This window comes from Bactrocera neohumeralis, chromosome 5 (genome assembly GCF_024586455.1).
Source record: "Bactrocera neohumeralis isolate Rockhampton chromosome 5, APGP_CSIRO_Bneo_wtdbg2-racon-allhic-juicebox.fasta_v2, whole genome shotgun sequence".
Classification (NCBI taxonomy): domain Eukaryota; kingdom Metazoa; phylum Arthropoda; class Insecta; order Diptera; family Tephritidae; genus Bactrocera; species Bactrocera neohumeralis.
This window is the reverse complement of record NC_065922.1, coordinates 10,946,423-10,965,089: the sequence shown is the minus strand read 5'-3', so window position 1 is coordinate 10,965,089 and position 18,667 is coordinate 10,946,423. Positions and strand designations below refer to the sequence as shown.

Here is an 18,667-nt window from a genome sequence, read left to right as displayed (position 1 = left end):
ATATGAAATGCATATTAATTTAAATTAATTTTCATTAAATTTTTATTAATTTAATTATTCGAATAGATTGGACGTAAGTTCGTGTTATTCGGTTTGGTGTACAATTTTTTTCTTGCTCGCCTGCTGTCTCACACAAGTGCGTTTTTGCGTTTTCGAGTAAATTCTCCCGCTGCCGGTAAAACAAATAATCGTGTGAATTAACCTTGCGAATTTTGCGGAAAACAATTTAAGATGTAAGTAAAAATGTTGAAATAATGGGGGGGATTCAATTTCATCTGAAACAAGTCAATAAGGTATTTGGGAATGTCTGTAATGACGGGTAAATAAAAGGGACCAATTATATAAATAATACGGCAGCAAAGAAATATTTGATATTTCTCTTGCACATGAATTTAAAAGATTCTAGAAAGATTAGTGAACTGATAGTGTGTACATACATGTATATACATTGTAAAACGTTTTAATAACTCGTCAGCAGCCGGGTTCGTTTCAGACCTCCGCGCCGCTTACCCGGCTCATTGGTCTTGAAACGACAAACTATCGCTTCGCAAAGTCTGCTGTTTCTAATTGGTTTTGTTGCTAGATTTTTTCAGTTCTCGTACTTTTCCGTCTGTAGGTACCTAAATTGCTGATTCACTGCTTTTGTGGTAAACGCAAATTGTATATAAAAACCCGTTTGCATGCTCAGATTCAGTACGTTAACCGTGTTGAAAATGTGAAATTGAACTGGGCTTGCCCCAAAAAGGTTATAATAGTTATTTACTGCACTTGAAAGTAATTGATTGCTACGGTGTTTTTAACTGTATATGTTGTTGTTATTTGTATTTTGCAGATGCCGAAAATTCAGAAGTCCGCTCCCCATTTCAAGGGAACCGCCGTCGTTAATGGCACTTTCAAAGATATCGATCTGACTGACTATAAAGGCAAATACCTAGTGTTGTTCTTCTACCCATTGGACTTCACTTTTGTGTGCCCAACCGAAATTATTGCGTTCTCGGATCGTGTGTCCGAATTCCGCAATATTGGCTGTGAGGTTGTTGCCTGCTCAACAGACAGTCACTTTACGCATTTAGCTTGGATTAACACACCACGCAAGCAGGGCGGTCTCGGTGATTTGTCTATCCCATTGTTGGCCGACAAATCCATGAAGATTGCACGTGATTACGGTGTGTTGGATGAAGAAACCGGCATTCCTTTCCGTGGACTTTTCGTTATCGACAGAAGCCAGAATTTGCGTCAAGTAACCATCAATGATTTGCCAGTTGGACGCAGTGTCGATGAGACTTTGCGTTTAGTTCAGGCGTTCCAATTCACCGACGAGCACGGTGAAGTATGCCCAGCCAACTGGAAGCCCGGTGAGAAGACAATGATTGCTGACCCCAAGAAGTCAAAGGAATACTTCGCCCTTGCTTCTTAAGCATATCATAAGTTATTAAGGCAGCTGTGAAGTGAATTGCGCAAAAGAATAAAATCAGATGTTGTATCCGTAACGACGCTGGAAGTTGTTCGTTACAAGAACAATTAAAAAATAACTTAAATAATCATTACTGCAAATTACAAAAGATCAGCATTACACAAAAAACAATAGCACTCAAAGTGCGCTATAATGAGGCCCATTTTATGCATTAGCTCGTAGTTCTTTATATCTATGTGTACGTATGTATATCCAACAAGTTGTTTTCGTTTTGTATTCGGAAAACTAATGCTGAATTAATGTTCATTTGAAATTCAATTAATGTATGTAGCTGGAGAGTGTTTATTACAGAAATAAAAATGGAATAAAAAATCAATCACTATTAGCTCCCTGCTATTTCAACACAAATACAATTCCGCAGCAATAAACAATTTAAAAAATATTTTCGCTAATGCATATTTTTTGCCGGTCATTAAGTTATGGGGGGAAGGTAAATGAAGGTTACGCAATTTATTAAGTTTATTTCAGCAAACCTTTGTACCTATAATGTAGCATGTCTAGCCACCATTAACAATGGGGAATTCTCCAAATCGACATTGAACGGGAAGCGTGTTTGGTGATACATGTGCAAAGATTAGATTTCGTCATTTAAATTTTTTTGGCAACAGCGAAACAAAGTATGATGTACATATGTATAAATGTAGCAAATGCAAATACGGCGGATTACACTTGATATTTGATAAATAAAGGTGGTACAAGTGAAATAAACACTCCGTAGAGAAGTACCGTTGAGTGCTCAATAATATTGTGATTATTTATTATCTAAATGAGCGCCATGATAAGATTACTACAGCTATTCTAACTTGGATTGAATTCTATTGGAGCAGCCGCAGGTGTGGTGCCATATTTGTATGCACATTAATGTATGTATGTGGGAAATGCTTCTAAACCGGTCAACATCGTGTTGAGAGTGATAAACTTCAGGAACAACGTGTGTTGATAACGATTTCATAATATCTGTCGCTTGCTGGTTTACTGCCCTCTATTTAAACGTGTTGGACGGTTTTTTCTCCCATCAGCCGGTATCACATACCAGACCACCTAATGCAGTAGTCGCAAAACGCACTTGTTTATGCTTACATGTATGTACATACAACTTATCTCCGGCATCAATGCGACCATGCAACTCCATATAAGAATTTCCTGTTCGGTTGAACATAATTTCGTTTTCAATGTGAAGTGCAGAAAACTTGTAGCACACACGCCGCTGGTCAGCTTGCTCTTTAAGTGGCTATGTACATTCGCTAGACTAGAGTTGGGCAAATTCATTAAAATTCAAAGCACGCAACCAGAAATGTATGTACGTATGAAGAGGCAGGTGCAATTGTAAGTTCTAGATGTGTAGATATGTACATATGTATTTCACAAAGCATTTTTATAGTTTGTATTTATGTATGTATGTATGTGTGTGCATTTTCGCAAAATGTTCGCAGTTTTCCTGTATTCTTTCTTTCAATATTATGCCCTTTCTTTAATTTTTACAACACGCCGTCCCAACAAGAATCGAAATTAAATAATTTTTATTAGAATAAACTTAATTTTGTCAGGTTACTGAGACTCGACTATCGTGGGAATGGAACTGAATTTTGTTGGTTATCTGCGGCATTTGATCAGCACGACTGCATCTGGTGAAGATTAATATATCGGTTCTTCAATTACATTTTTAGCAAAGCCGGTATACATACATACATACATATATGCATGTATGTATGTACCGTACGGTACGGTATTTGCTTCGATTTTCAATTAGTTTGTTCTTGTGTCCATACCTACTTGCACGCACAAACGTGCACATAGCTTGTCTACTCGTGAATTTAAGTTCCGTCGCTGTGGCTCCATTGCTGAGCGCTGATGCAATAAAACCAAACACACTTAATGCCATGATTCAGCTTATTGAGATAAGTGATTTCTTGAAAATTTACTATTTGTTGATGAAATAAGCATGGCACGCATTCTATTATTATAAACCTTTGTGTGGCAAATAACAAATACAGACTCATCCTAATTATCACTCCAGCGTTTCAAGTAGTGGCTCTAAGAAATAATAGCAAGCAAACATGATAACTTTGGCTTTCATTATATAAGTAAGTACATACTTATTTGTGCACATACAAATGTAGGTACAAATTTAAAAAAAAAAAAACTATTTTTAACAGATATGCTTAATAGCCCACGTACGATGTTATCAATATCGATCAGCTTATAGTTAAGGGCGATAAAAGAACAACTATTCAAGATAGTAAAAAAACCGTTAAGTCAAAACGTAACTAATTGAAATCCAATAATTATAATGGTCAAGTAATTGTTGACGACTAACGTTTATGTATTTGCGGCATCAATCGCAAAATAAATAACTAATTCACTTTGGGGTCATTCGAGCTGCAATAATGTTTTGATGACGTGAAATTATATTCAGATTAGAATTTAATAGCGTTAATTTACTATTTGTTGTTTTGCACAACACAACATTTTAACATAAGGTCGGCAGGGCTGATATAAAATTAATATAGCATGCTTACTGTTATCAAAATAGTTGGAAGATGGCTGTTATTGGAAATGGAAATTTTACCGGCTTAATTATGCACAGGTACAAACTTCTAAATTTAATAACTCCGCTTAACACATACGAACGTACATACATACATGATTTATGGCAGAGCGTTGTTAGTCACAAACGATCAAAAGTGTCTGGAAATTGTATTATATGCTTCAAGTATCCATCAATCTATATACAAGTGTACGCCAGTGTCGAATCATTTCTAGTATCGAGTGCAAATGGTGGTATTTAGTATTGGTTTTGCTGATAAGCACACATAGTACGTACATACATACATATTTACATATTTGCGCACTTGTAGAACGGTCTTTATTGCAAACAAAATGTGTTTCCTAGCATTATTGAGATAAAAAATTGGTTGCAAAAGTATATAAAGCTTTGGTTTCTACTTACAAACACCTAGACATACATATGCGAGTATGCAAGAACGTTCATGAAAATGTTGATAAGATATGAGTAATACAACAGTACTGTAAATACCACATTTTCTAAAACACATATTCTTTTTTTGATATCTTGGGGAAAAAATTTAATTTACGTTTTTTTTCAATAACATTTGCTCTAAGAAAGTAAATTTTGTTTTCAAACCAAACAACATTTTTCCACTTTAAATATTGCATACTTTTAGGCGATTTATTAATGAGTTTGTGATTGACCAAAGAGAGCACAACTCCAAAAATACTTTTTATAGAGTGAAAACAAATAAAGGAAACCTTTTTAATATATAAGAAAATCTACAATTTTATACCCTGAACACTATACCCTCTGTGCCATGAATTTTGTAACACTTAGAAAAATCGTCGGAGATCCTATAATCAGCATGACGAGCTGTTTTCAACATAGCGATCTCACGTCCTTTTCTCTACAAGAAGCTGATGGAACGATATCAGATCACTATAGCATATAGCAGCTACACGAACTGAACAATCAAATAATGTACATGCACGAACGAAGGTTTCTTATTGTTGTAGCGGCAAAAAATATTCCTGAATGGCCGCTTTAAAATCTGGTGGCGTTCCGGTTACTTAAACTCGACTGCCGTGGGAAGGGTATTATAGCTTTGGTGCAAGACGACGGATCGTTTTTTTTTTTGAATTTATTGCAAACCTATAAACGAAAAAAAACTGACACAGCACATCTCCGGACTTTTAAGTAAAGCAAATTGTCATCACAAACATTTTCTAAAGCAGCAACTGATTTTTGATTCTAAAAATTAGATTGTAAGTGGGGAATACATTTTAAGGATGTTAATACAACTCGAAGTTATTAATCAATTCACTTGAACACTATTATATCAAGCATTATTGATTTTTGTATTATGCACAAATATGTGTATTGGTTCATTATACGCCCAACACACCATTGTTATTTGTATAAGGATGTTTGGCACAGCACTATCATAAAATAGCCGGTATGACACGCAATTGCACTATCATCATACCGCACCACATTTGCAGTGGTATCATTGAAACCAATATATATTAAATTTTTTCAATTCTTTATTCTCCTTCACGCACAATTACTGCAGTTTTTCAGTGACTATTATCATTCTATTTTTGTAAAAAATAATATAAACACTTTGCTTTTGCCAGCTGCAATAGCTTAAATACACTTTTAATAGTGTAACGACCCTGTGTCCCGCTTAGAAGAAGAATCCAAGAATTTTACCTCCCAAATGTTTTCGTCTGGCCTCTTCATGATCCATGATACCGCCGGATGTAGTCAACACAACATAGCCGAATTGACGAGAAGGCAACAAGTTGTTGGTCCACTTTTCAATATCGTTAATGGGCACATCGAAGCGGGGCGAGATGACGCCGCATTTGTTCAAGCGACCAGTCAGATTAACTACAATTTTGCCGGAACGATGATCATCGACAATTTCGAATTCACCAATGTAGCCATGTTTCATCATGACAGTAAGGAATTTGACAATAACTTTGGAGCAGGGACGCAGGAGTACCTGACGCTTGCCACGCTTCTCAGCGTTGTTAATGCATTTCAAGGCATCGGCCAATACGTTCATTCGCACCATGGCTGAAAAATAAACAAAGGATACGTTAGAACTAATACACGCTTAAGAATATCATTGCTTCAGAGGAATTTTCAAGTGCTGTGGATTATTTACAGTTGAGTTTTGCCGGAACAGCTATAGTTTGCTATAAAAAGTAGACTTTCTTTCTAAGCCACGCAACGAATGTGCACGCCAACATTCATAGGCAAATTTGACAGTTTACTACAGAAACGCCGGAACTTATATTTGTTGTAGCTCTAAGAAAACCACGTAGTGAAGAGATATAAACTTCATAAATTACACAAGCCGTTTCATTGAACTTTTGATTCAGCTGATGTTGTAAAAAAACATACTGCATGGCTTTGGCCACAAAACATCAATGGCATAGATATTCGGCCAAGTCAAGAGCAAATTCATTTCACTCCGTAGTTGTGTATAAAAATAATATATATGTGATGGAATTGTCTCGAAATAAACATCTTTTCTATAATAAAACACTTTTCCACAGCACTTATTGAAATTTCCAAACGCTTTTATGTGAATTTTCACTAAGATTACCTAAGATTTATTTTGTTGAATTTTTTGAGAAATTCACCCGAACGCGAACGTATCGAAAAAGAGGAAGTCCATATTGCTCAAGTTGTCAGTATTGCTTTTTGACAGCTGTCAAAACCATTGCGAGTTGCCGGATGCGCTTGCAAATACAGGGCGTACATAAATAAACTTCGAATATTTAAAGAATTTCACAAAAATAATTTATTTGGCAATTACTTAAAATATTATGAAATATTTATATTAACAAATAAATTTTTATTATAAAAAAAGGAAGCCTTTATCAATATTTTTATTTATAATTTAGATTGTGTTATGTTTGGTTATGTTTCAAAAGTAAATATTTTACATTAAACATATAAATTTCATCAATATAATGACTATTTTCTATAAGAATTAATATTAAATATATGCATTTTAAATGCAGTTTATTTATAAAAAATATTTATTTATTTATTTTTTTTTAAATAAACAAATTTTAACAGAAAATTAATTTAATCATCTGACTCAACCTGTACATTTTTTGCCCCACCTAGCGTTAATTTGATGTTAATATTGACAATCAGATGTTCCTCCTCCTGACGAATCGTAAATTTTATACGTACATATTTTCTGATATTTTGCTGGTGATATTGTGAAAATTGTATATTGCTAAATAATTTATAAAGGCGGTTGAATAACTAAAATAACAGGTATATTGTTGTGCAGTTCAATCCAAGTATATTTATAAGATTTATTTGATTGTTTATGTGCCAACAGGAAAAAATTTAGATAGTTTTGATACAGAACTGACATCGTCAGCTATCGCAGGCGTTTGTTTCAGCCATAAATAACGAAAGTAAACATGGGTTATCAGATAAAATGCAAATTTCTAATTCTTCAAACACTGCTGATAGCATTGGTGGCGGCCAGAAAACATCACCTTGAAGTTCGCGTAAGTAAACGATGCAGCAAAATGTTATATGGTAACTAAGTTAACGGTCTTGTTTCCGTTGCAGCATGATGTACGGCCATATATAGCTTTGAGCACATTCGGTTTCTATATTGGTGGACATTTAGATGTGCAGTTGAGTAAATTACATATAGAAGATGAGAATGAAACAGATTTGGTGAGAATTTATTTTCGTTTGTTAAAACTTAACCTTATATTACAATTATATTATTTTATTTAGTTTGGCCTAACGTTAGATAAAACTACAATAGACCAATTAAATCCATACTTGGACTCGCACCAAAACAGGTGCATACTAGAGGAACCCGCAGAAATGCAGCGCAGTGGTCCCATTTTAATATTCTTATTGGACTTGAAAAATCAGCTGTAGGTCTCGTTATAATAAAAAAAATTTCAGCTGTCAATAAACAATTACATCTTAACCTATTTCAGCGTAAGAGTAAAATGTTCGCCGGAGTGGAAGAATCAACACATTGTACGCAACCATGATGAGCTGCCTATGTACCGTGGAAAGCGTTACTCTAAGCTTAGCGATTCAACAATCTTTCTACAACGCCGTAGACGTAGTGATGACGCGGCCGTAGCACAGGCTGATGAAAACGATATACCATTGGAGGAACGTGAAATGCTCGATGACGATGATTCGGTTGAAGTGCCACAAATAATTTCAAAGCCATCATCTCCATTGCCAGCTGTTAATGCACCACTACCGACAAAAGTTGCCGCGTCAGCGGTACTCGCTGTTGCTGCCAAAGCGCCAATAATAGCTGATGCTAATAAAGAAGTTCAATCTGTTGCAGAGGAAAATCCATTCCCTCACGAGCCGGAAAAAGTCGCACCTGCAATTACGGCAACTCAAATTAATTTCGAAGATAATGCGCAGTTTGAGATTTGCAGAAACTATACAATGCCACTGACTAAGCGAGTTATTGATGGAAAGGTCTATTACAATATGTCGGTAAGTTAACGTTGTTGTATGTTAGTACATCTTTCCATTACATATGAGTAAACATCACAGTTCTCCATGCTTGTGGCCGCCTTGCATGATGAGGGTCTCTACAACCTGCACTTCCACTCTTGCCCCAATTACAGGGGATTAAAGGAGGTTTCTTTCGATGTAAGTTGCTCTAAAGAATTTATATAGCGGTAGTAATCTATAATAATACGTTATTTTTAGGTGGACATTGAGGAGAAAAATGAAAATAATTTCCTTTCCGCTGGCGAAATGCCGCTCCCCGCTCTGTATTCCATGATGAGCGTACTATTTTGCCTGTCGGGCTTCTTCTGGATCTTCATTTTGAAGAAGAGCAAGTGCGTACACGTTTAGATATTAGAAAACTGCTTTCTTTTCGGCAAGTTTGTATTAATTTATATATATATTTTAGGCACAATGTACACAAACTACACTACATAATGGCTTTGCTGGTGTTCCTTAAGTCTCTGTCGCTCATGTTCCACGCCATTAATTATCATTTTATCGAAATACGCGGTGAACACGTCGAAGCTTGGGCGATATTGTATTATATAACACATTTGTAAGTATATAAATAAAGTATGGAACACTTTAAAATATTGATTAAACATTTTTTTTTTTTTGGAAAATATACTTTTTTTTGTGCATAAATTGTTAAAAAAAATTTTATTTTTGAATTAACAGGTTGAAAGGTTCCGTATTATTCATTACAATAGTGCTTATGGGCACCGGCTGGACATTCATTAAGCCCATACTCTCTGATAAGGATAAGAAAATCTTCATGATTGTCATACCGCTGCAGGTAAAATAATTGTTAATAACAATAATAAATAGCAATTCGCAATAATGCATAATATTTCTCACGCTAGGTACTTGCCAACGTTGCTGAGATCATAATTGACGAGTCCGAAGAGAGCGACATTGAGTTCCGCACTTGGCGCAATATTTTCATCTTTGTCGATCTGCTTTGCTGCGGTGCCATACTCTTCCCGATTGTCTGGTCCATACGCCATTTGCATGAGGCATCGGCCACCGACGGCAAAGCTGCCATAAATTTGCGCAAACTCAAGCTTTTCCGTCAATTCTACATAATGATAGTTTGTTACATTTACTTCACACGCATCATTGTATATCTGCTGAAGATGACCGTGGCATTCCAGTACGCTTGGCTGGATGAGATGTTCCACGAAATGGCAACATATGTGTTCTTCGTCTTGACTGCTTATAAATTTCGTCCGACTTCATCGCATCCATACTTCTCGGTGCGCAATATGGACGATGACGAAGTGGAAGTACTTACTGAATCTGGCCTCACAGAGGGCTTACATCGCACGAAGGCGCTTAACCGCACTGTATTGCCACCAGCTGGCTCCACACTACTTAAAAGCACAGCTGAAGAACGTGAGAACTTAATAACAAAACGTGAATCGAGTCATGAGTACGATTAAAGGGCGAAAGCAAGTTGAAGACAAGCCGTAGTGTGCGGAATGAGGAAGTAGCTGTGCATTTTTTTGTTGTATTGAAGTCTATGCGTTGGATGTACATAAATGTATGTTGCCATTGCCAGTATGGAATGTCTTACATTCGAGATTTACATTCTAATTTTCAATTATTTTTTGTTTCTGGTTTTTTTGCAAATATGCATAGGCAACTTATATAACATTGGCAGTTTGTTCGACACACTGCCTTATTATTATGATACTAAATATTATTTTAGATAATTTTTATAACTGATTTACGGCGCATGCAATTGAGCAATAAACTAGATATATACATATTTCAGAATCAGTTTTGCATAGTTTGTTTCCATGGAGTTCCCGCAGTGCCAATTGAAATGAAAGTATTTGAATATTTTTCTAAAAACAAAAAAATTAAATAAATTTGGCAATTGAGCATTGAATATTTATATTATAAATCCCGCTAAACGACAAACAGTGCTGCCAAGTTATATTGTGAAAAGTTTTTTTACACCTTTTGCTCGCAGCTTACCTTCATACATTATGCGAACTTAAAAACTTAATTTCATACTTTTGTTAATTTATTTTGTTTTGATAACTTTTGTTTATTCGATATTTTTAGTTAATTTTTTATTGTTTTATTATTATTATTATTATACGAGTATTATTGTTTTTTTTTTGGATAATTATTGTTTTTTTTGATAATTATTTTTTTTTGATAATTATTTTTTTTTTGATAATTATTTTTTTTAGAATTATTGTTTTATTTTTGATAATTTTTCCTTCTATGTATTTTTTTTTGTTTTTATTTTTTTTTTTTTGTGTTTCCAGTTATTTGCACATATATTTTTTTGTATTATGATTATCATATTATATTATATGTATTTGGTTTTGCTATATTTTATATGATTTTTGTATAATATTTTGTCTTTTTAAATTTTATTCCATTTTGCTATTTTTTTATATTTTTAGTTTTTATTTTAGGTTATTTATTATTTTTTGTTTTTGCAATTAATATTCATTTTGTATTCTTTAAACTTTTTTGTTTTTTTAGAACTTTTTATTTTATTTTTTATTTATATTTTTAGTTTTTTATATTTAATTTTCGTTTTTTGTTTAGTGTTTTTTACCTATTTTTATTTTTGTTTCGTTTTGCATTTTTATTTTTAATTTATTTTTGTTTTTTGAAGTTTTTTGTTTTATGTTTATATTTTTAGTTTTTTCTATTCAATTTTTTATATTTTTTGTAAGTAATTTTACATAATTTATATTTTTCCTTGTTCTTTGTTTTTTTTATATTTAAGTTATTAATTTTATTTATTTTAATTTTTTCCGGTATTTTTAATCAAATTTTTATTTTTATTTATAGTATTTATTATATTTATACTATATTTTATTTATATTATTATTTATTTTTATTTATATTATTATTTGTTTTTATTTATATTATTATTTGTTTTTATTTCGTTTTTTTTTATTTTTTCATATTTTTCATTAATTTTTTAATTTTTTATGAAGTATTTTTTACATATTTTATTTAAATTTTTAATCTTATTTATTTTATTGTTTAATTTTTTATTTTTGGGAATTATTTATTTTATGTTTATTTTCTTTTAATTTTTTGATAATTAAATTTTAATTTTTTAATTTAATATTTTTTTATTTATTTTTTTTACTTTTGTATATTTTTTTTTAATTTACTTTAATTTTTATTATTATTTTTATTATTTTTGTGTAAAAAAACAATTAAAATAGATAAAAACTTATTTATTTTATTTTTATTTAGGTTTTTTCATGATTTGTTTTTCGTTATTTTTTTTCTTCTTTATTTGTGTTTTTAACCAAGCTACCAGTAATTCCAAGCAACGAAGTTCACATAACGCTCGGATGTTGCAAATATTTTATTCTATATACACAAAAAACACATAAAATTTGTATGCTTACATAATATATTAGTAGCTAAGTACATATAGTATATACATACATACATACATACATACATATGGTTAGTTTTTAGTTTAAGTAATGCGTATAAGCTTTGATAACATCGTAACACTTGAAATATTTGCGGTTTATGTAAATACCGTTGTGCATACAAATTGAAGCAACTTCGATGTACATACATACATACAAACACAATATTTGTTGCTTCAGCTACGTAGTATTTATAAATTTTTGAATTTCGGCATAAATTGTATGAAAAACACCATGTACGTTGTTATAGAGCCCACAATCTGAAAATTTGAGAATTGTTTGTATTTGTAAAGATTAATTATTTAAAGCTGTTTATAGAATATCTAATAGTTTTTGGGTTCTTGTGTTCGAAGATGAATACATAATTGAATGCTATAACATAATAGGGGTCTTCACAGCGATTTGTTGTGCTCTTAATTGAAAATTTTATAAACATTTTTATTTCAGAAATTATAGTTTAAAGAAAGATCAAACGAATATCATTTTTTTTTTTGTAATTTTTAAGCATAAAAACTATTTCTAAAAAATTTTGCAGAACCTAAGTGAATTCGAAATGCAGTACATCATAGGTTATTGTTATTGCAACGATAGAAAACCCTGACAATCTGAAACCGTTTCGGTTAACTAGATTCTCAGCCACTTAACTATCGTGGAATTGTTATAACGTTGCTCAAAATTAGTCGGGAATACATATAAAATGAAACTTTTCCAACTAGAATGTTTAGCAAATCTAAACAACACTTTCGGTAGACATACATACATATGTACTTACTATAACTTCTTCAAATAATATTTAATGAAGAAATGAAATCTGGTGTGATGACCCCTAATGTTTGCTAGTTATTCTTTGAAAACGTAACTTCGAACTCAGCGCTGCCAAAATTTATTGATTTCTTTTTGTTTTTATTTTTGTAGTTTTATGTAATTATTCGTCCACTTAAATTGCTTTATTTTTATTTTTTTTTTTTTGTAAACTTACACTGACTAGCATTTTTCCATCCAAAGCGGATATACCCAAACCATCAATACGAATTTTCTGATGTAATATTTGTAGCGAGAAATTTTGTATCTGCAAATAAAGAATTCCACTTTAACACAAAATCTCAAAACTTTAACTGTTATGAGTTTGTAAGTAATACATGGAAAATCTGCGTTTTTTACAGCAAGCTCCTTGTAAAAGAATTCTTTGCTAATATACCGGCATGTGCTATTTTGCTCTTACTTTCTACAAGGCGCGCACACAGTTGAGCTCATGTTCCACAACTTTATAAAAAGGCACCCAAATCACTCCTACCCATCGAATCCCCAAAACCCGACCTACAACAATCCCATGCTGAACAAATAGATGAGTTATCTAGCCACGTACTACTCTATCTATCATTTACTGAGTATGCTTTGCCAGAGGTTTGTCACTGTGAGTAGCGTATGTCTGAACAATATAGAAATACCGCCACCAGAGTGGAGTACCTTATAAGGCACCTTCAGTCCGCTGATGTTGTAAGAAGTACTCGAATTGAGAAAATTTGAAACGATCATCATTCTCACACTGAAGCCAAGGCACTAGAGGCTCCGCTACTTATAGAATAAACTCAAAACCTAATATTTGTCTCTTGGTATGCATTCTACTTTCCGGAAAACCCCTGTATATAAACCAAATCACGAACTCCAACCAAAGCCTCTTTTTGCAGGAATCTTTCTGATTGTTCTAAGCCAATTTAAGATCCTCGTCATCGTCACTCAAGTATAAGCAACTAACTTCATCTAAGCGAAGTCCCAGTGTCCTTACTCTAAACTCTATATTTTCCCAAGGTTAGATTTCAATGACCACTTCCAGGTGAGGATATCATGTAGACATGAATGGAGCAGATGTTTAGGATGATGCAGCCTCTATCTATACCAACGGGTCCAAAATGAACTGCGGTGGAGGTGCATATTCCTCGAAATCCATCCCTCTATCTGACTACCAAATTCAGCAGGGATCTTCCAAGTGGAAGTACTAGGTATAAGAGAGCCTGAGCTGCTCTATTGAATAATTACGGTAGGATCAGAAAGCAACCATATACACAGATAGCCAGACTGAACTGTCACTTATTAATTCCAGCATAGTTAAAAATTGCAGAAAAGCTTTACGCCCACTGCCGAGTGAACTCCACTTGTCCTTAATTTGGATTCTCGGCCACAAGAACATTTTCGGTAAAGAAAAACAGACGAGTTGCCTAAACTAAGAGTCTCTCAGTCTCAATAACAAATAGCAAGCTAACGAAGTGGATATGACCCAACTATACTAGAACTGGGAACTTATTACATACAAGTAGGTCCAGGAATAGTATCTTCAGATTTACAGCTATTATAACTGGACATTGGATGTTTGGAGAACACGCGCTAAAAATGGGTCTGCAATATAAAAACATTTTTTTTGATTTTGATTTTGGTAATTGAAGCCTAACTCCATCAAAGTTTCGATAAATTTGTCAGGGAGTCTTCAGGAAGCTTATACTTTAGATAGTTATATCAAATAAATACCTGAATCGATATAAGTGAGTTATCCACGGAGCTCCGAATGTTATGCAGTTCAAATGCTATGAACTTCACCTGAAGAAAATTTCATGCAATTAATTGCAAAAACCATAAGGGAATACAAAGGTGTATATATACCTCGTTCATGCACTTTTGTGAGGTCAATAAAAGTGCTGGAATCTCTAAGTACGCCGGCAGCAGCAATAAATTTTCTGTAAAAGGTTAGAGAAAATTAAAAACTGTTATTAAATCAGATAAAATTTCTTAGACAAATTAAAAAATTGCACTTTTATCTGGTCTAGATGACCTATAAATAAAGAAACATCCTTGAAAAATAGCTAAAGGTCGACGGTGAGGTCGAGGTCGAAGTCGATGTTGAAATATTAAATACTCTTGTCGCCTCCGAGTTGCAGTAAACGACACAGACACTGTCAGGTAAATAGGAACCAACACATTTTTGAAGCTTCCTAAACCGATCTCGATACCACAAATGTATAACGGACAAACATACATTACCGAATCCTTCTTCTTCTTTATTGGTGTAGAAACCACTTCCGCGGTTATAGCCGAGTTAACAACATCGCGCCAGTCGTTTCTTCTTTTCGCAAGGTAGCGACAATTGGAAATTCCAATCGAAGCCAGGTCCTTTTCCACCTGGTCCTACCAACGGAGTGGAGGTCTTGCTCTTCCTCTGCTTCTCCTGGTGGCTTCGCTTGCCATGGTCGTCCTCATCCGAGGCTGTTTTTGACTGTTCATTGGAGGGGTTTTTTATGTGGCGGGTCCCAAACCCAACGGGATGCTTCGCCTACTCACTTTAGCTCGCCTTCAAACGGATGTTCTTAGGTTACCCAGAGGATACTTGGTCAAAGACCGGAGCTGAGCTGCTTGAACCATATGTAAAAGAATCGTTTTTGCCCACTCCCACGTGAATGGCGATCAGAGAACTTTCCTCACTTGCGTGAACTTCTACACATGCCGCCATCCTCCATGTTATCGAATCCACTACTAGAATAATCGCTTAACTGAAAGAAAATATTCGGCAACACCTGAAGAAGCCGCAAACTCTTGAACCCATTAAAAGAATTAGAATCCCTGTACTATGAAACCTTGTCGTAACATAAAGAGAGAACATGAGAGTTTAGATAAACATAATTTACGTGAGTACCCAAAATTTGCCAGCCGGAACTTTTGTTCAAAAACATGAAGTACGCATCGACGACCACTCGCACATAAATCATCAGCAGCACCGCCATGGAGGACATGCTAAAGGCACGCTGAAAGTAGTAAAGCATCTCGTAGATACGTTGGTAAACCAATTGCTTCTCGGCCAACTTGTGACGCACGAAGCGCTCAAAGCCCGCGAAGGGTACTATGCGTCGGGCAAAGCTAGTATACGCCGCTAGCAGACCGATATCGTGACGCAACTTCTTCAGTTCATGTCGTATAATTTCGATATGTAATATTATCTGCATATTCCGAAAATGTGCCATATAGATGAACGGTGTAAACATCGTCCAAAACAAGAGCAAATTTCGATTGACTGGGCGCATGATGTGGAACACCACCTCGATTGACACATCAAATAATGTAATGCCGTAGAAAATATACAGAAAGCGTCGATATGTCTGCAACTGGGCACGCCAGTTGTCGTTATTGCCTTTGAATTTATCGGCGGTTATTTTATTTAACAACGCGTATCTCTGCCAAAAGCTCCGAAGCGCATGACGGCCCAACACCGTCTCCATATAAATGACGAAAACCGTCAGCTGGGCAATGCACACCTTTAGCACATCGTTGAAATAGCCGAAACGATTGGCGGTGTAGAGAAATTCAGCGGGTCTGAGAAGGGTGTTCACCGTCGTTACGAAAAATAAGAGCAAGAGAAGTACTGTCAAAGTGACCAGCCGCTGCTCAGTGACTCTTTGTACTTTCGCGTGCCCGTGCAGAGAGGCGTCGAAACAACCGATTAACTGAAAGAAACGTATATGTAGACGCACAACGGAGGGCACTTGTATAGCCATTGCGAAGCTTTCAACTCAACTGTGAGCTGTGTGGTGGTGAATTGGAAAGTGTCGTGAATCCACCGAAGCATGTCAATGAGTGATAAGGCATTGTAAATTAGTGTAAGGACATTTCTCACAACAGATTGATGCAGTTGATACGATTGATAAGAAATGAATAAATAAATATATTTATTAGTAACAGAAGATTTTTTTTGATTAGTTTGAGTAATGATTGGGATACCAATCAGTTTGTATGGAAGCTATATGCTATAGCCGACCTAAAGAACTTCTTCGAAGATTATACCGTTGCCTTTGACACTAACCCATGCCAAATTTTGTGAAAATATGAAGTCACTGTCCTTTAGCAATAAACCAGACTCCCTTCAAGCTTTAGAAGTCAATATTTAGCGTACTATTCATCACACACGATTTGATTTAGTGAAAAAAGTACTCGAAAATCGGGTTCATCTAATTTGTTCCTGCAAAAGAAGTCGTGGCGGCCATTTGAATAATGTTACCACTATGAGCAAAAAATAGTAAGACTTTGTTCATAATTTTAAAATGCCTTATTTATTCTTCAAAATCTATGTCGTCTCGCTCAAAGTAATCCCTCTTGGTCCCAATACACTTTTGCCAATGTTTTTTCTAATCCTCGAAATGGTTGTTAAAATAAATTTCCCGGATAGCCTTCAATGCGCGTAGTGATTCACGTGATTTTTAAGAAATCGTATCACTCTTATTGGAAAACCCCGCAGTATAGTCAATATTTTCACAATTACTTCATAACGACATAAAACCCTATTTATGTACACACAAATTTATGGCATGTGGAGGCAATTATGGGTTCAAAACTTAAAAAGGTCGCTGTCTAACTTTATATTAGACGAATCTGTAAATCTGATTAGACCTCCACTTATCGAATAAATATAAGATTGACAGATTTTAAATAAGTAACTTTTCATTACATTACCTATATACTTAGGCTGGGTTTTCGTGTGAAACGAGTACAGCGAGAAGTATGCGTCGACGACTAAACGAACATACGTCATGAGAAGGACAGCAATCGTTGAAGCGCCAAGGGCCTGTTGAAAGTAGTCGCACATTTCATAGATACGTTGATATATCAGCTGCTTCTCAGCTAGCTTTTGACGTACGAAATCTTCGAAACCCACGAAAGGCATTGTGTTACGTGTAAAACGGGTATACTCCGCCAGCAGGCCAATGTCGTGGCGCAATTTCACCAGTTCATGATTTATAATCACAATATGGAATATGATTTGCATATTCCGCAAATGTATCATATATGTATAGGGTGTGAACATAAGCAAAAACTGTAGCATATGATCGTCCTTCGCACGCGTAACATAATATATAATCTCTAAAATCAAATCAAACACCGTTATACCGTAGAAGACGTAGAGAAATCGATGATATGCTCTCAACTGTGAGCGCCAATCAATTTTCATTGGTTCAACTTGTTGATTTGATGCTGGATTTAGCAACGCATATCTCTGCCAAAAGTGCTGTAAGGCATGCCGACGCAACACCGTCTCCGTATAGATGATGGCCACTGTAACATAAGCTAAGCAAACTTTTAGCGCATCTACGAAGTAACCAAAACTTTCACTGGTGAAGAGGAAAGCCGACGGATGTACAAAGGTATTTATGAAGACGAAAGAATATATTAGCAAAACTAGAACGGTCCAGGCCACTAAGCGTTGTTCGGCAAGTCTCTTCTCTCGCGGCTGTGTCTGCCACGAAACATCGCAGCAACCGATGATTTGAAACAATCTCGTGTGAAAGCGCACCACGAAGGGAACCTGCTTGTGCATGGCAAAGTTCGTTTAGCAACTGAATGAAGTCGCTGCGGTTATCGCCATTGACGGCTCATTAATCAAAGAATGCAATTAAAACTTAAAAATTCACTATTACAAGGAGGGATGTATAAATAATACGGATACATGAAATACTCAATAAAGATTATTTGCACTACGGCTCATTACATTAATTAGTCGCACAGTGGTGGAGTTCCTCAGGATAAAAGATCGTGTTGTAAATTAAGAGTTTACAAAGTATCTGGGATATCCTGAAAATTTTGATTTTTTTCAGATTTTACTTACTTATACTTATATAAACCTAAGCTTTATTCAAATAGAGTCGGTTGTAAAGAAAATCGTGCCACGTCGGCGCTCAG

The 18,667-nt window shown here is 34.8% G+C and overlaps 4 protein-coding genes and 1 long non-coding RNA gene across 6 annotated transcripts; 3 read left to right on the top strand and 2 right to left on the bottom strand.

Annotated features, from left to right (window-relative positions):
• Positions 1 to 58: 58 nt before the first annotated feature.
• LOC126759103 (peroxiredoxin 1) lies at positions 59 to 1,856 on the top strand. Of its 2 annotated transcripts, none has more exons than XM_050473718.1 (2): positions 59 to 233; positions 833 to 1,856. In XM_050473718.1, the coding sequence occupies exon 2, from the start codon at positions 833 to 835 to the stop codon at positions 1,415 to 1,417; it is 585 nt and encodes a 194-aa protein (XP_050329675.1). In that variant the 5' UTR covers positions 59 to 233; the 3' UTR covers positions 1,418 to 1,856. The 2 variants fall into 2 exon arrangements, with proteins under 2 accessions (XP_050329675.1, XP_050329676.1); XM_050473719.1 differs by lacking the exon at positions 59 to 233 and adding an exon at positions 676 to 745.
• A 1,377-nt stretch (positions 1,857 to 3,233) lies between these two features.
• On the top strand, positions 3,234 to 5,766 carry LOC126759116 (uncharacterized). Its single transcript, XR_007666945.1, has 2 exons — positions 3,234 to 3,558; positions 3,631 to 5,766. It is a non-coding gene; the product is annotated as an uncharacterized LOC126759116 (long non-coding RNA).
• On the bottom strand, positions 5,513 to 6,703 carry LOC126759112 (40S ribosomal protein S15Aa). The gene is made up of 2 exons (XM_050473730.1): positions 6,604 to 6,703; positions 5,513 to 6,068 (listed from the first exon to the last, which is right to left on the bottom strand). Exon 2 carries the CDS (start codon positions 6,064 to 6,066, stop codon positions 5,674 to 5,676), a length of 393 nt encoding a protein of 130 aa, XP_050329687.1. The 5' UTR covers positions 6,067 to 6,068; positions 6,604 to 6,703; the 3' UTR covers positions 5,513 to 5,673.
• Positions 6,704 to 7,154: 451 nt separating this feature from the next.
• LOC126759062 (protein GPR107) lies at positions 7,155 to 10,307 on the top strand. Its single transcript, XM_050473652.1, has 10 exons — positions 7,155 to 7,289; positions 7,357 to 7,531; positions 7,596 to 7,706; positions 7,770 to 7,915; positions 7,982 to 8,507; positions 8,568 to 8,666; positions 8,727 to 8,860; positions 8,935 to 9,084; positions 9,207 to 9,324; positions 9,392 to 10,307. Exons 2-10 carry the CDS (start codon positions 7,442 to 7,444, stop codon positions 9,968 to 9,970), a joined length of 1,953 nt encoding a protein of 650 aa, XP_050329609.1. The 5' UTR covers positions 7,155 to 7,289; positions 7,357 to 7,441; the 3' UTR covers positions 9,971 to 10,307.
• Positions 10,308 to 11,771: 1,464 nt separating this feature from the next.
• On the bottom strand, positions 11,772 to 18,305 carry LOC126759077 (gustatory receptor 8a-like). The gene is made up of 5 exons (XM_050473674.1): positions 17,444 to 18,305; positions 14,609 to 14,682; positions 14,477 to 14,545; positions 12,933 to 13,022; positions 11,772 to 12,213 (listed from the first exon to the last, which is right to left on the bottom strand). Exons 1-5 carry the CDS (start codon positions 18,303 to 18,305, stop codon positions 12,145 to 12,147), a joined length of 1,164 nt encoding a protein of 387 aa, XP_050329631.1. The 3' UTR covers positions 11,772 to 12,144.
• Positions 18,306 to 18,667: the final 362 nt, after the last annotated feature.